The 17269-nt window shown below is 44.8% G+C and overlaps 1 protein-coding gene across 1 annotated transcript in view; it reads left to right on the top strand.

Moving 5' to 3' along the window:
- The first annotated feature begins 1035 nt into the window (after nt 1-1035).
- The window catches only part of LOC118360555 (PDZ domain-containing protein 4-like), a 37609-nt gene continuing 21375 nt past the window's right edge, over nt 1036-17269 (top strand). The window contains exon 1 of the mRNA XM_052485112.1: nt 1036-4213. Within this exon, the coding sequence (XP_052341072.1) occupies nt 4154-4213 (60 nt within the window). The 5' untranslated portion in view covers nt 1036-4153. The remainder of the gene's footprint in view (nt 4214-17269) is intronic.

The raw sequence follows: 17269 nt of genomic DNA, 5'->3' as shown, positions 1-17269 counted from the left end.
CAAATGTGCCGACAGAGCTGTGTTTAAAATTGAAATTAGACAATGAACAGCACTAAAATGCAGCTTGATATTCAGAGAGGGAGAGAGGGTCAAGGTAAGTCAATGAAAATATATAACTTGAGGGAATACACAAGTATTGTGCAAACAAAACAGGTGCATATACACAGCATTTAAACCTTTTTGTTATCCACATGATTGCAGCATTTACAGGTTTGTATTGTTTGCATTTTGAATGCAGTACTGCTGAAAGCCCTCCCTGTCTCCACCCCACCCCCTCTTTTTCTCCATCTCCCACTCTCTCCCACACAGTCATGTACTTCACATTCCTTGGCTGTGTTCCATCTTTAAATCCATCCCATCATACACCTGTTATCCAATTGTTCTGTCTCCCTCTCTTTTCCTTCTCATTTTCTTCCTTCTGTGTGTCAGCGCTTCAACTCATTTCAATTCACAGGCGGTTAGAGGCTCTCTACCTCCAATTCACAGGCGGTTAGAGGCTCTCTACCTCCTTTGGCCATTTCTGTTTGTCTAGTACAGTACATTATCCCATATTATTCTTGGTACCTTATCATTAAGCAATTGATACTTGTAGGGATACATACAGTATGTCACATTATATATGAATATTGACAAATGTTTATTGATAGTGCTCCTTGACTGTTCATTATTTAATGTAGATTGTAGTAGCTTACTCTCTCTCTCTCTCTCTCTCTCTCTCTCTCTCTCTCTCTCTCTCTCTCTCTCTCTCTCTCTCTCTCTCTCTCTCTCTCTCTCTCTCTCTCTCTCTCTCTCCTTCAGCTCTGTTCTACCTGCATAGTGAAAACCGATCATCAGGCTTTCTGGAGCATGCCCTGTGTTTCCCACAGAGAGAGAGACAGAGAAAGAGGGAGAGAGAAGGCAGCAAGAGAGAGAGCAAGAGGGGGAGGAGGGGTAGCAAATGGGGGGACTAGGGGAGGGGGCCAGAGCCTACCTCTGGAAAGCCAGAGAGAGAGAGAGAGAGAGAACAGTGTTGCATCCAGTAGAATCCTATTCAGCAGTAGCAGACATGCTTGATAGTGCTGTGCGCGGATCAGCAGGCTCCTTACCGCTGGGCAGGAACGCCTTTGTGTTCCCCTCTGCAGTGGGGGAGTGCATTTACTGTCGTGCCTGAGGGGAGAAGCCAAGACAATCCCCCAATCAGCCGTCAGTGATTTCTATCATCTTCTGAGTGTGGTGATTGGGATTTATGTCCAACCTGAGGGAGGCAGTGTGCTTTACACTCTGGCTCTATAAACCACCTGGATGGACGCTTTTGTCCCTCCCAACGCTTTTGTTTCTAATTGCGGATTTTTTAAAGAATGACCAACAGACAAAAGGTGGATTATTACTGCAGATCTGGTACCTCACATTCTTGATTTGATGTTATTTTCTTCCTGCAGTAGAAGATGGATGAACTTTCTTTTTCTGGGCTCTAGTTTAAGCTTTGTTTTTGTTTGTGAGGACATAGAGTGGCAGAAGTCCTGCAAGAGAAAATGCTCTAATTTTCTGTCATTTCTCATCACTACATTTTACATCTCCTCTCCTTCTTTCCTTCGTGGATCTGTAGAGTCCATACCTGTTAGACTCAGATCATTCACATGACAGACTGTGGGTCTCAAACTAGAGGTTTTACAATAGTGGCCAGGTCAGAATTAGAATTTGCGTACATCCTCATGCGATGAAAGGCTCAATGTGGAACTGAACATGGAGAGAGCGTAGGAACCGTTGGGACATTTGACACGCCTGTTTGGCTTTCAGCACCTGCTGTGACTGTCTGACACAGTTCTACAGCTAGACTGGCATTGGCTCTGGTGCTTACTGCCTAGCCTGACAGACTGGGAGTTTTTTTTTACAAGTGTGTGTGCATGTCTCTGTGTGTCTGTGTTGATCTTTTATATTGCAGTTGGTTATATACTGTGAGTATGTGCCAGTGTCAAGGATAACACTGAGTGTCTGGAGATAGTACAGGTAGGTGCAGTCAGTGAGGCTTTGAGGAAGGATTACAGAAGCTAACACCTTGTTTTTGACAGTAGCTTGGCTGGGCAGAAGTGAACCTTTGAAAGCATAACATGTGGAGTGATGTCCAGATTGCAGGGCCTTCTGGAGGAAGTGCTGATGAGACTTAAACGTTTAATCTGTTAAAGGTAATGAGACCGAGACAGTCAGGAGAGATACAGGCTGTAAATGGTTACACGGTTACAGTATAATGCCGTACGTTTCCACTTCAGCATGCATTATCTTAGTGGATAATGAGAGAAGGAGTGCAGGATGGAAGTCAATACACTGAATTAGTCCACTTAAACAGGTGAAGGACGGATTGAATGATAGATAGCAATGAGAGAGGCATACATTCAATCAACACATTTTAATGAGGAAAACAAAGACCCTTAAACCTTATATTTCTAATGAAAAGCCCATTGTTTTACACATGGCTTATCATTGGTGTTCTTAATGTTGACTCGTCCTGATTTCACCAATAGTCCTGAAAACACAACATGTAATTGATCCCTTAGAGGTTTTGATATAGATTATTGCACATGACTGAGTAGGAGGGTTCCTGTTCTCTAACAGGCCTATAATTTAATTATAATTTTCCATTCAGTGACACCCCAGATCAATAGCCTCCAGTGTTTCAGTTGATTGGAAATGCCCTGGTTTAGCTTATCAATGAGCCATAACTGTCAAAAGAGCTGGATAGAAACCTGAAAGAACACCTGAAGCTGAATCTACCAGATTGTCTCACACACCTTCTGCAGACAACCGTCTAGTTTCCTCAAACACTCCACAGTGATAATTTACATGATATACATTTTGTATGTAGACCAGTGTCAGTGAAACAGTTGTATCCTAAAAGTGGTTCTTAGCATCTGTTATTCTGACAGATACACAACATCAAGCAGAGAGGTGCATTTGAGACAGCAGTTTCCTCGTCTGTTGTTGCCTCACTGGGATTCGTGTGCAGGTGTGCGTGTTATTGGGTTTCGTGTAGCCAATACATACTGCTAATCTTAGCTCAACAGCCAGGGCTTGAGATTTAGGCAGTAGGATAGATTGTTCAGTGGGCAGATTATCTCTCTCTCCTCTTGGTCTATTTCAATGGAGGTAAACCAGAAGATGTCAATGACCCCAAGCACCAATGAAAAAGTACTGAGGAGTCCATTGATCCTGAAAAGGTGAAAGTACCAGAGCAAAAGAAAAGTGAAACCTGAGAAAAAGGCCGTCAGAGGGATAACTTATCACACAAGCCAGACTTGAACAATCGTTCTAAACCTGGAAAGGCGAAGAAGGTGGGAAAATCGAGAGGGAGTGTTGGGGGAAAAAGAGGGCAAGTAGTTAGTTGATATCTGTGCCTGATTGCATCTGAAACTTTGAAAGAGTTTCTTTAAAAGAGTGCTGAGGATTAGCTGAGCTGAGCGTGAGACCAGGGAAAGGAGTGGGCGAGTTCACGTTGAGTTCCATTATGGAAAAAGTCTCAGCTAGTTGAGAGAGACAGCTCAAAAGGTGACTGTTCAACAGAAATCATGCAGAATTAGGCTGCATACACTTTAGGTCTAGGTCACATGCATGATTATTATTGACAGGTGATTGAATCATTATTAAATAGTTATGATGGACTGTCTTAAATACAATACAACCCAATAACACCGATCAACTGTCAGTCCTTTCAACCCATCCTCAGCTCCCTTGTCAACTTACTCATCTCTGAGTCCCACCCCCCTCCCTCCCTCTGACTCACCAGTCCAAAAATCATGATGAAGTCACGCAAAACCTAACCTGAACATAACCACTCCACGCTTATGAAGACAAACAAAGATATGTGCACTCTGCAATGGGGACAGAAACAGATGGGAGGACACCCAAAACCCTTTTTTAAATGTAGGGATTAGGTTTGGATTGTAAAACTTGACATCTGGAACGAGGATAGGAACAGGACACAGGGACACAGCCTGTTTTTGGGGACAGAGAAACTCTGATATCCATAATCCACAGTGCCCTGAAATAATAGGGGTTGACACTCAGGACCTGTAGGTCTGTGGGGAGCTCTCTGACTGCCACACCGAAGGGAGAGAGAGGTGTTTTAAGGTACTGTTCTCCTGGACTAGTTTGGCCCCGCCTGGCCTGAGTCCAGGACACCATGGGGTGTAACATGTGTATGATTCAGAAGCCTGAGGAACAGTACAGGGTCATGTTCCAGGTGAGTTTCTCTCTCTTTCTTTCTCTCTCTCTCTCTCTCTCTCTCTCTCTCTCTCTCTCTCTCTCTCTCTCTCTCTCACTCTCTCCCTAGCCTACTGTAGTACCAAGCCTTTTAACATTTCTCTCTCTCTCTCTCTCTCTCTCTCTCTCTCTCTCTCTCTCTCTCTCTCTCTCTCTCTCTCTCTCTCTCTCTTTCCTAGCCTACTGTAGTACCAAGCCTTTTAACATTCTCTCTCTCTCTCTCTCTCTCTCTCTCTCTCTCTCTCTCGCTCTCTCTCTCTCGCTCTCTCTCTCGCTCTCTCTCTCTCTCTCTCTCTCTCCTAGCCTACTGTAGTACCAAGCCTTTTAACATTCTCCCCTCTCCTCCTCTCTTGCTCTCTTGATACTGTCACAGCTTATTCATATTGACACCTTTCTGATACAGTGTCTGTCTGTCTGTAATCTAATGACAGTATGTGTTGTTGTATTCAGACCCATTGACTTTTCCACATTTTGTTACTTTACAGCCATATTCTAAAATTGATTTTTTTTAAAAACAGTTCCTCAGAAATCTACACACAATACATAATGACAAAGCGTAAACATGTTTTTAGAATCTTTAGCAAATGTATTAAAATTAAAAACAGAAATACCTTATTTACATAAGTATTCAGACTCTTTACTGTGAGACTCGAAGTTGAGCTCAGGTCCATCCTATTTCCATTGAACATCCTTGAGATGTATCTTCAACTTGATTGGAGTCCACCTGTGGTAAATTTAATTGATTGGGCATGATTTGGAAAGGCACACACCTGTCTATATAAGGTCCCACAGTTGACCGTGCATAAGGTCGATGAAATTGTCCGTAGAGCTCATAAGGTCGATGAAATTGTCCGTAGAGCTCAGAGACAGGATTGCGTCGAGGCACAGAACTGGGGAAGGGAACCAAAAAATGTCTGCAGCATTGAAGGTCCCCAAGAACACAGTGGCCTCCATCATTCTTAAATGGAAGAAGTTGGGAACCACCAAGACTCTTCCTAGAGCTGGCTGCCCAGCCAAACTGAGCAATCAGGGGAGAAGGGCCTTGGTCAGCGAGGTGACCAAGGACCCGATGATGGTCACTCTGCCAGAGCTCAAGTTCCTCTGTGGAGAGGGGAGAACCTTCCAAAAGGACAACCAGCTCTGCAGAACTCCACCAATCAGGCCTTTATGTTAGAGTTTCCAGACGGAAGCCACTCTTCAGTAAAAGTCACTCTTTGGCCTTATTGGCAAGTGTCATGTCTGGAGAAAACCTGGCACCATCGCTACGTTGAAGCATGGTGGTGGCAGCATCATGCTGTAGGGATGTTTCTCAGCGGCAGGGACTGGGAGACTAGTCAGGATCGAGGGAAAGATGAATAGAGCTAGTGTAACGGATGTGAAACAGTTGGCTAGTCAGCGGTGGTACACGCTAAATAGCGTTTCAATCGGTGACGTCACTTGCTCTGAGACGTTGAAGTAGTGGTTCCCCTTGCTCTGCAAGGGCCGCGGCTTTTGTGGAGCGATGGATAACGATGCTTCGTGGGTGACTGTTGTTAGTGTGTGCAAAGGGTCCCTGGTTCGCGCCCGGGTATGGGTGAGGGGACGGTTTAAAGTTATACTGTCACACAAAGTACAGAGAGATCCTTGATGAAAACTTGCTCCAGAGAGCTCAGGACCTCACACTGTGGTGAAGTTTCACTTTCCAACATGACAACGACCCTAAGTACACAGCCAAGACAATGCTGGAGTGGCTTCGGGACAAGTCTCTGAATGTCCTTGAGTGACCCAGCCAGAGCCCGGACTTGAACCCGATCGAACATCTCTATAGAGACTTGAAAATAGTTGTGCAGCAACGCTATCCATCTAACCTCACAGAGCTTGAGAGGATCTTCAGAGAAGAATGGGAGGAACTCCCCAAATACAGGTGTGCTAAGCTTGTAGCGTCGTACCCAAGAAGACTCAAGGCTGTAATCGCTGCCAAAGGTGCTTCAACAAAGTACTGAGTGAAGGGTCTGAATACTTATGCAAATGTAAAATCTGTTTTTTTATTAGCAAACATTTCTAAAAACCTGTTTTTGCTTCGTCATTATGGGGTATTGTGTGTAGATTAATGAGGAAAACATGAATAAGGCTGTAACCTAACAACATGTGGAAAAAGTCCAGGGGTCTGAATACTTTCCGAAGGCACTGTATCTCGAGTCGTGCTCAGCCACAACTCAGTCACAATGCTCTGGTGGTATCACCTGTAGCAACAGAGACGGGCATCAATATGCTGACGTCATATCGGTCTAATGTCAGTCATTCAGCAAACCAGCTGACAGATTTGTATGCTCAATGGTTTCAACACCCCATCCATATGAACAAGCCATATGCATGTATTAATTAAAATGATCAAACTATTGATTAACAGTTCAAAGTAATAACACCCACAAGCAATTACAGAGGTGCACACAGTAAAATGACCATGAACAATGTAACTACAACCACCCTAATGATGGACTATTAGAACAAAAACACAAAGAGAAAAAGAAAAAGAACAATAACATCAATCTAAAGAGTCTGATTATTATTGTAAAAAAAACAATAATGCAGGAATATTCATGATTATCTTTTTATCTGACAAAGATGCATCATTCATTAAATGTAGGCATTTTAGCTCAGCACCAAAATAGTTTTTGTCCAGGGGGTGCACTGAAGGGTTGCCACGGTTACAGCCTCAGCAAACAGCAACATTTGGCAACTGCAAGATCTAGGTGTGCTCCCATGTACCATGTGAATATAGTTTTTGCTTCATGAGTTTGTGGTAATGTCTGTGAGACTGAATAAACACCCCACATAAAAAGATAATGCCCAGGAATCAGCTTCAATATCTATATGTTCTCATGTATCAGACGTGTCACAACAAGCATAGGGATGTATACTGTATGGATTGTTATTCTATTGTTATGGTCGTATGTCAAAGAGTCAGGACATGTGAGTCTGGGCCAGTTATCAGAGTTGCATCTGGTGCCTGAGGCAAAGCCAAGAAAGAGAACATGAATGCAAGACTAATGAGTCAGGCAAAGGAAAGGAAAAGACAGAATGGGAAAAAGAAAAAGGGAGGAAAGGAAAGAAGGAAGGAAGGATAAAGAGGGCTATTTTTCTGCTGTTTGCCCTCAAAAGATGACAGGATTAATTGATTTGAGCGCTTGACAGAGCAGGGATGAATAGGTAGGCTTGAGTGACTTCGCTGATCCCCCGGGTGTGTGTGTGTCTGCGTGCTTGTGTGTATGCTTGGCTGCCTATGTGTGTGTGTGTCTGTGTGTGTGTGTGTCTGTGTGTGTGTGTGTGTAGTCTGAAGCATGCAAGGGAGACTGGCGGTAAATTCATTGACCCCTTTTCAGAGGTCAGCCTTGATGACAGAGACCACATGCCGGGTCAGTGTGTATTGATATAGTGTAAAATCAAATCACTTCACTGATCAAGCGTTCCAACAATTGTGTAATAAGCGATACATAAAGGTATGCCCAAGGGAGGGAGCTCTAACCACACAAAAGGTGTTTAGATTTTATAGACAGCAAAGTTCTCTGGCAGACTGTGTGAGCCACTGTCTGAGACCCAAACAAGCAGGGGTGGGGAGTAAAACAGTGGTGGTTTATCACTGAGACTTCTGTTCTCTGTCCCGTCTGGGTGATGTAGCATGGAACCTGTTTGTATGCACTGTGGCCCAATCAGTCTGTACCCAATGCCTCCAAAGAGCACACAAGAGAGCCTCTGCCTGGATAAAGGGAGGATACACCGACAGAACTGAGACACATACACCACTGTTCTATTGGCAGATTCATGGTTACCACCAGTGCTCTCATGCAACCTGTGAAGGCCAGATGGCAAAGGGTGTGTCAAGATGATCACATAGGCATGTAGCTAGACCATCAGCATTCCAAACAGAATATACCGACAGTTTGATAGTAAAGCATGTTTTCCTTTCATCCAAAGGCTGAAATTTCCGTTTAAATAAAATTCTTAAATTAAAAGAACTCACCACATGACAATATTGTAAATACAGAATTTCTAAAAACTCCATGATGCCAAATAAAAGAGAACAATTTCACGGTTTTCTAAAACACTGCATGTCTCTTGAGGTTTTGTGCTTTGTTCTGGGACCGGTTTCCCAAAAGCATCTTAAGGATGAACTTAGCCTTAAGGATGAACTTAGCTTTAAGATGCTTTTTGGAAACCGGTCCCAGGGCTTTTCACAAAAATGCATAAATACACATCCAAATTAGACTCAGTTAAATGAGAAATGATCTGCTATTCATGTACATTTCAACATTACACTGACACTACAATGCCACATTACACTGACATTATAATGCAACATTACACTGACATTACATTGCAACATTACACTGACATTACAATGCCACATTACACTGACATTACATTGCAACATTACACTGACATTACATTGCAACATTACACTGACATTACAATGCCACATTACACTGACATTACAATGCCACATTACACTGACATTACAATGCAACATTACACTGACATTACAATGCCACATTACACTGACATTACAATGCCACATTACACTGACATTACAATGCCACATTACACTGACATTACAATGCCACATTACACTGACATTACAATGTAACATTACACTGACATTACAATGCCACATTACACTGACATTACAATGCCACATTACACTGACATTACATTGCAACATTACACTGACATTACAATGCCACATTACACTGGCATTACAATGCCACATTACACTGACATTACAATGCCACATTACACTGACATTACAATGCCACATTACACTGACATTACAATGCTACACTACAATGCAACATTACACTGACATTACAATGCTACATTACAATGCCACATTACACTGACACTACAATGCAACATTACACTGACACTACAATGCAACATTACACTGACATTACAATGCTACATTACAATGCTACATTACACTGACATTACAATGCCACATTACACTGACATTACAATGCTACATTACACTGACACTACAGTGCCACATTACACTGACATTACAATGCCACATTACACTGACATTACAATGCTATATTACACTGACACTACAATGCCACATTACACTGACATTACAATGCCACATTACACTGACATTACAATGCCACATTACACTGACATTACAATGCTACATTACACTGACACTACAATGCCACATTACACTGACATTACAATGCCACATTACACTGACATTACAATGCTACATTACACTGACACTACAATGCCACATTACACTGACATTACAATGATACATTACACTGACACTACAATGCCACATTACACTGACATTACAATGCCACATTACACTGACATTACAATGCTACATTACACTGACACTACAATGCAACATTACACTGACAGTGTTTACAGCAATGCAAGAGAATAACAGACAGTTTTGTCTGTCTGAACCCATGATTTATACACTAGATGACTGATAGGGGTGCTGTGTTGAAGCCACTGTGCCTCCATCTTGGCACTCCTTCACTAAAATATATTTTGGAAGCTATAGAAATACATGTAATGTCCTCATTTGTTTTTGTCACATTTATTCTGTTAGACACCTTAATGCATCCTTTCTAAAGTATGCTACATTTACATTTTAGTCATTTAGCTCCAGAGAGATTTACAGTTACTGCATTCATCTTAAGGTGAGACAACTGCATATCACAGTCATAATAAGCACATTTTACTCAATAAAGAAGCATATCCTGAATGTAGGGAAGGGAGGGGCAGTTTCCCTTGCTGATTTGAGCATAGCCTGGAAGTAGGGAAGGGAGGGGCAGTTTCCCTTGCTGATTTGAGCATAGCCTGAAAGTAGGGAAGGGAGGGGCAGTTTCCCTTGCTGATTTGAGCATAGCCTGAAAGTAGGGAAGGGAGGGGCAGTTTCCCTTGCTGATTTGAGCATAGCCTTAAAGTAAGGAAGGGAGGGGCAGTTTCCCTTGCTGATTTGAGCATAGCCTGAAAGTAGGGAAGGGAGGGGTAGTTTCCCTTGCTGATTTGAGCATAGCCTGAAAGTAGGGAAGAGAGGGGCAGTTTCCCTTGCTGATTTGAGCATAGCCTGAAAGTAGGGAAGGGAGGGGCAGTTTCCCTTGCTGATTTGAGCATAGCCTGAAAGTAGGGAAGGGAGGGGCAGTTTCCCTTGCTGATTTGAGCATAGCCTTAAAGTAAGGAAGGGAGGGGCAGTTCCCCTTGCTGATTTGAGCATAGCCTTAAAGTAAGGAAGGGAGGGGCAGTTTCCCTTGCTGATTTGAGCATAGCCTTAAAGTAAGGAAGGGAGGGGCAGTTTCCCTTGCTGATTTGAGCATAGCCTTAAAGTAAGGAAGGGAGGGGCAGTTCCCCTTGCTGATTTGAGCATAGCCTTAAAGTAAGGAAGGGAGGGGCAGTTTCCCTTGCTGATTTGAGCATAGCCTTAAAGTAAGGAAGGGAGGGGCAGTTCCCCTTGCTGATTTGAGCATAGCCTTAAAGTAAGGAAGGGAGGGGCAGTTTCCCTTGCTGATTTGAGCATAGCCTTAAAGTAAGGAAGGGAGGGGCAGTTTCCCTTGCTGATTTGAGCATAGCCTTAAAGTAAGGAAGGGAGGGGCAGTTCCCCTTGCTGATTTGAGCATAGCCTTAAAGTAAGGAAGGGAGGGGCAGTTTCCTTGCTGATTTGAGCATAGCCTTAAAGTAAGGAAGGGAGGGGCAGTTTCCCTTGCTGATTTGAGCATAGCCTTAAAGTAAGGAAGGGAGGGGCAGTTCCCCTTGCTGATTTGAGCATAGCCTTAAAGTAAGGAAGGGAGGGGCAGTTTCCCTTGCTGATTTGAGCATAGCCTTAAAGTAAGGAAGGGAGGGGCAGTTCCCCTTGCTGATTTGAGCATAGCCTTAAAGTAAGGAAGGGAGGGGCAGTTTCCCTTGCTGATTTGAGCATAGCCTTAAAGTAAGGAAGGGAGGGGCAGTTTCCCTTGCTGATTTGAGCATAGCCTTAAAGTAAGGAAGGGAGGGGCAGTTCCCCTTGCTGATTTGAGCATAGCCTTAAAGTAAGGAAGGGAGGGGCAGTTTCCCTTGCTGATTTGAGCATAGCCTTAAAGTAAGGAAGGGAGGGGCAGTTCCCCTTGCTGCTCCGTAGACAAGCACCATGTTAATGTGGGTCGTGACATATCAGAGTGAACAAATTAAAAATAATTACTGTTGAGAGTTAGAATAGTAGAATACACAAGATGCATTTAAAAAATGTGGTTGTGCCTCAGCAGGTTTTCTCTTGTTATGCCAGTCACTGACAGTCACTTAATTAGCCATATTAACCTTAATGCATACATTGAAATTAAATTATGTGAGCGTAATATAAAAAAGCACATATATATATATATATATATATATATATATATAAAATATGTGTGTTTTTGTTATGTTTAGCTCACATAATTTAATACATATGTTTTTTTTACAGTTTTTTTATTTAAAAACATTTATTTAACCTTTATTTAACCAGGTAGACTAGTTGAGAACAAGTTCTCATTTGCAACTGCGAACTACCAAGATAAAGCATAGCAACTCGACACATACAACAACACAGAGTTACACATGGAATAAATAAAACATACAGTCAATAATACAGCAGAACAAAAGAAAATAAAAAGTCTATATACAGTGAGTGCAAATGAGGTAAGATAAGGGAGTTAAGGCAATAAATAGGCCATGGTGGCGAAGTAATTACAATATAGCAATTAAACACTGGAATGGTAGATGTGCAGAAGATGAATGTGCAAGTAGAGATACTGGGGTGCAAAGGAGCAAGATAAATAAATAAATACCAGTATGGGGATGAGGTAGGTAGATAGATGGGCTGTTTACAGATGGGCTATGTACAGGTGCAGTGATCTGTACAGTATATATACAGTTGAAGTATGTATATTCAGTTGAAGTCGGAGGTTTACATACACTTAGAGTCATTAACACTCGTTTTTCAACGACTCCACAAATTCCTTGTTAACAAACTATAGTTTTTTTTTAAAGTCAGTTAGTTAGTATCACGCCCTGACCATAGAGAGCCTTGTTATTCTCTATTTTGGTTAGGTCGGGGTGTGACTAGGGGGGGTATTCCTATCTAGTTTAATTATTTCTATGTTGGCCTGGTATAGTTCCCAATCAGAGGCAGCTGTTTATCGTTATCTCTGATTGGGGAGCCATTTCCCCACTGGTTTTTGTGGGATCTTGTTTGTGTGTAGTTGCCTGGGAGCACTGCATTTGCGTCATGTATCGTTTATTCTTCTCTGTTGTTTTTGTGAGTTTCATTTGCTTAAACATGTGGAACTCTACGTACGCTGCGCCTTGGTCCGTTAATTCATTAGACGATTGTGACAGAAGATCCCACCACAACAGGACCAAGCAGCGTGCCCGGGAAGAGAAGGTATCCTGCACTTTGGAGGAGTTAAAGGAAGAGAAGACATCCTGGACTTGGGAGGAAATTATGGCTGGAGACAAAAGCTTCCCGTGGAAGCAGACGCAGGGAGAGAAGGGAGGATAGCGACGACGCCGGGGTTCGCAGCCACAGAGTAAGCCCAAAAGACAGCCCAGAATTTTTTGGGGGGGTGGGGGGCGGCACACGGGTGGTTGGCGGAGCCAAGGAATGAGCCAGAGACCGTCAGGGAGTCGATGGAGGAACTCGATGAAAGATTCCGGAGAGAGGTGGTGGCGATGAGAGTGCTGCAGCGTGAGTGTGCTAAGGAGCGTGACACCAATCCGGTGTCATCTGCACCGGTTTCACGCATCTGGCCTCCAGTGCGCCTCCCCAGTCCGGTACGTCCTGTTTTTCCTCCACGTACTTGCCCTGAAGTGTGTGTCACCATTCCGGGACAATTTGTGCCGGCCCTACGCACCAGGTCTTCAGTGCGCCTCCACAGCCCAGTACGTCCTGCGCTAGCTTCCCGCACTCGCCATGCGAAGTGTGTCATTGTCCCGACACCATCTGTGCTAGCTCTACGCACCAGGTCTCCAGTGCGCCTCCACAGTCCAGTACGTCCTGTGCCTCCTCCTCGCACTCTCCCTGAAGGGTGTGTCCCCAGTCCGGTACGTCCTGTGCCTGCTCCCCGCACTCGCCCTGAAGTGCGTGTCACCAGTCCCAGTCCCACCTGTGCCGGCCCCACGCATCAGGCCTCCAGTGCGCCTCCCCGGTCCAGAGCTTCAGGCGACAGTCCCCTGTTCGGAGCTTCAGGCGACGGTTCGAGGCCAGTCCCGCTCCATGGCAGGAGCCTTCCTCTGCGCCGATGCCCAGTCCGAGTACGGCGTCCAGTCCCGCTCCATGGCAGGAGCCTTCCTCTGTGCCGGTGTCCAGTCCAGGCACGGCGTCCAGTCCCACTCCATGGGAGGAGCCTTCCTCTGCGCCGATGTCCAGTCCAGGCACGGCGTCCAGTCCCACTCCATGGGAGGAGCCTTCGTATGCGCCAGTGCCCAGTCCAGGCATGGCGTCCGGTCCCGCTCCATGGCAGGAGCCTTCCTCTGTACCGGTGCCCAGTCCAGGCACGGCGGTCAACTCAGCTCCATGGCCGGAGCCTTCTTCCACACCGGTACCCAGTCCGAGTGCGGCGTACAACCCAGCTCCATGGCCGGGGCCCTCCTCTGCGCCGATGCCCAGTCTGGGCACGGCATTCTACCCCGCTCAAAGGCCAGACCTGTGGTCTGGGTGGGGGCAAAGACCTGCACCGAAGCCGCCACCAACACTAGTCACCACCCCTACCCTCCCCAGTTGGTTTCAGGTTTTGTGGCCGTAGTCCGCACCTTTGTGGGAGGGGGGGAGAGTACCTTCACGCCCTGACCATAGAGAGCCTTGTTATTCTTTATTTTGGTTAGGTCGGGGTGTGACTAGGGGGGTGTTCCTATCTAGGTTAATTATTTCTATGTTGGCCTGGTATGGTTCCCAATCAGAGGCAGCTGTTTATCGTTGTCTCTGATTGGGGAGCCATTTCCCCACCGTTTTTTGTGGGATCATGTGTGTAGTTGCCTGGGAGCACTGCATTTGCGTCATGTATCGTTTATTCTTCTTTGTTGTTTTTGTGAGTTTCACTTGCTTAAACATGTGGAACTCTACGTACGCTGCGCCTTGGTCTGTTAATTCATTAGACGATCAGGACAGTTAGGACATCTACTTTGTGCATAACACAATTCATTTTTCCAAAAATTGTTCAATCACAATTCCAGTGGGTACATTAAGTTGACTGTGCCTTTAAACAGCTTGGAAAATTCCAGAAAATGCTGCCATGGCTTTAGAAGCTTCTGATAGTCTAATGGACATAATTTGAGTCAATTGGAGGTGTACCTGTGGATGCATTTCAAGGCCTACCTTCAAACTCAGTGTCTCTTTGCTTGACATCATGGGAAAATCAAAAGAAATCAGCCAAAACCTCAGAAAAAAGAATTGTAGACCTCCAAGTCTGGTTCATCCTTAGGAGCAATTTCCAAATGCCTGAAGGTACCACGTTCACCTGTACAAACAATAGTATGCAAGTATAAACACCATGGGACCACGCAGCCTTCATACCGCTCAGGAAGGAGACGCGGTCTGTCTCCTAGAGATGAATGTACTTTGGTGCAATCAATCCCAAAACAACAGCAAAGGATCTTGTGAAGATGCTGGAGGAAACAGGTACAAAAGCATCTATATCCACAGTAAAACGAGTTGTATATAGACATAACCTGAAAGGCCGCTCAGCAAGGAAGAAGCCACTGCTCCAAAAAAAGCCAGACGACAGTTTGCAACTGCACATGGGGACAAAGATTGTACTTTTTGGAGAAATGTTCTATGGTCTGATGAATCAAAAATGGAACTGTTTGGCCACAATAACCATTATTATGTTTGGAGGAAAAAGGGGGAGGCTTTCAAGCCGAAGAACACCATCCCAACCGTGAAGCATGGGTGTGGCAGCATCATACTTCCAAAGTTGTGGAAAAATGGCTTAAGGACAACAAAGTCAAGCTATTGGAGTGGCCATCACAAAGCCCTGACCTCAATCATGTAGAACATTTGTGGGCAGAACTGAAAAAGCGTGTGCGAGCAAGGAGGACTTACAAACCTGACTCAGTTACACCAGCTCTGTCAGGAGGAATGGGCCAAAATTCACCCAACTTATTGTGGGAAGCTTGTGGAAGGCTACCCGAAACGTTTGACCCAAGTTAAACAATTTAAAGACAATGCTATCAAATACTAATTGAGTGTATGTAAATTTCTGATCCACTAGGAAAGTGATGAAAGAAATTAAAGCTGAAATAAATCGTTCTCTCTGCTATTATTCTGACATTTCACATTCTTAAAATGGTAAAAGTGGTGATCCTAACTGACCTAAGACAGGGAACCTAAGACAGGGATTTTTACTTGGATTAAATTTCACTTCTGTGAAATCAAACTGTCCACTTAGGAAGCAACACTGATTGACAATAAATTTCACATGCTGTTGTGCAAATGGAATAGACAACAGGTGGAAATTATAGGCAATTAGCAAGACACCCCCAATAAAGGAGTGGTTCTGCAGGTGGTGACCACAAACCACTTCTCAGTTCCTATGCTTCCTGGCTGATGTTTTGGTCATTTTTGAATGCTGGCGGTGCTTTCACTCTAGTGGTAGCATGAGACGGAGTCTACAACCCACACAAGTGGTTCAGGTAGTGCAGCTCATCCAGGATGGAACATCAATGCGAGTTGTGGCAAGAAGGTTTGCTGTGTCTGTCAGCGTAGTGTCCAGAGCATGGAGGCGCTACCAGGAGACAGGCCAGTACATCAGGAGACGTGGAGGAGGCCGTAGGAGGGCAACAACCCAGCTGCAGGACCGCAACCTCTGCCTTTGTGCAAGGAGGAGCAGGATAAGCACTGCCAGAGCCCTGCAAAATGAACCCCAGCAGGCCACAAATGTGCATGTGTCTGCTCAAACGGTCAGAAACAGAGTCCATGAGGGTAGTATGAGGGCCCGACGTCCACATGTGGGGGTGGGGTGGCATTTCTTTGGGGGGCCGCACAGCCCTCCATGTGCTCGCCAGAGGTAGCCTGACTGCCATTAGGTACCGAGATCAAATCAAATCAAATCACATTTATTTATATAGCCCTTCGTACATCAGCTGATATCTCAAAGTGCTGTACAGAAACCCAGCCTAAAACCCCAAACAGCAAGCAATGCAGGTGTAGAAGCACGGTGGCTAGGAAAAACTCCCTAGAAAGGACAAAACCTAGGAAGAAACCAAGAGAGGAACCAGGCTATGTGGGGTGGCCAGTCCTCTTCTGGCTGTGCCGGGTGGAGATTATAACAGAACATGGCCAATATGTTGAAATGTTCATAAATGACCAGCATGGTCAAATAATAATAAGGCAGAACAGTTGAAACTGGAGCAGCAGCACGGCCAGGTGGACTGGGGACAGCAAGGAGTCATCATGTCAGGTAGTCCTGGGGCATGGTCCTAGGGCTCAGGTCAGTTGAAACTGGAGCATGAGATCCTCAGACCCCTTGTGAGACAATATGCTGGTGCGGTTGGCCCTGGGTTCCTCCTAATGCAAGACAATGCTAGACCTCATGTGGCTGGAGTGTGTCAGCAGTTCCTGCAAGAGGAAGGCATTGATGCTATGGACTGGCCCGCCCGTTCCCCAGACCTGAATCCAATTGAGCACATCTGGGACATCATGTCTCGCACCATCCACCAACGCCACGTTGCACCACAGACTGTCCAGGAGTTGGCGGATGCTTTAGTCCAGGTCTGGGAGGAGATCCCTCAGGAGACTATCCAGGAGGCCACCTCATCAGGAGCATGCCCAGGCATTGTAGGGAGGTCATACAGGCACGTGGAGGCCACACACACTACTGAGCCTCATTTTGACTTGTTTTAAGGACATTACATCAAAGTTGGATCAGCCTGTAGTGTGGTTTTCCACTTTAATTTTGAGTGTGACTCCAAATCCAGACCTCCATGGGTTGATAGATTTGATTTCCATTGATAATTTTTGCGTGATTTTGTTGTCAGCACATTCAACTATGTAAAGAAAAAAGTA

The sequence above is a fragment of the Oncorhynchus keta genome, chromosome 28 (assembly GCF_023373465.1).
Source record: "Oncorhynchus keta strain PuntledgeMale-10-30-2019 chromosome 28, Oket_V2, whole genome shotgun sequence".
NCBI lineage: Eukaryota > Metazoa > Chordata > Actinopteri > Salmoniformes > Salmonidae > Oncorhynchus > Oncorhynchus keta.
Note: the sequence above shows the minus strand (reverse complement) of the source record. Positions and strands in the feature narration are given on the sequence as shown.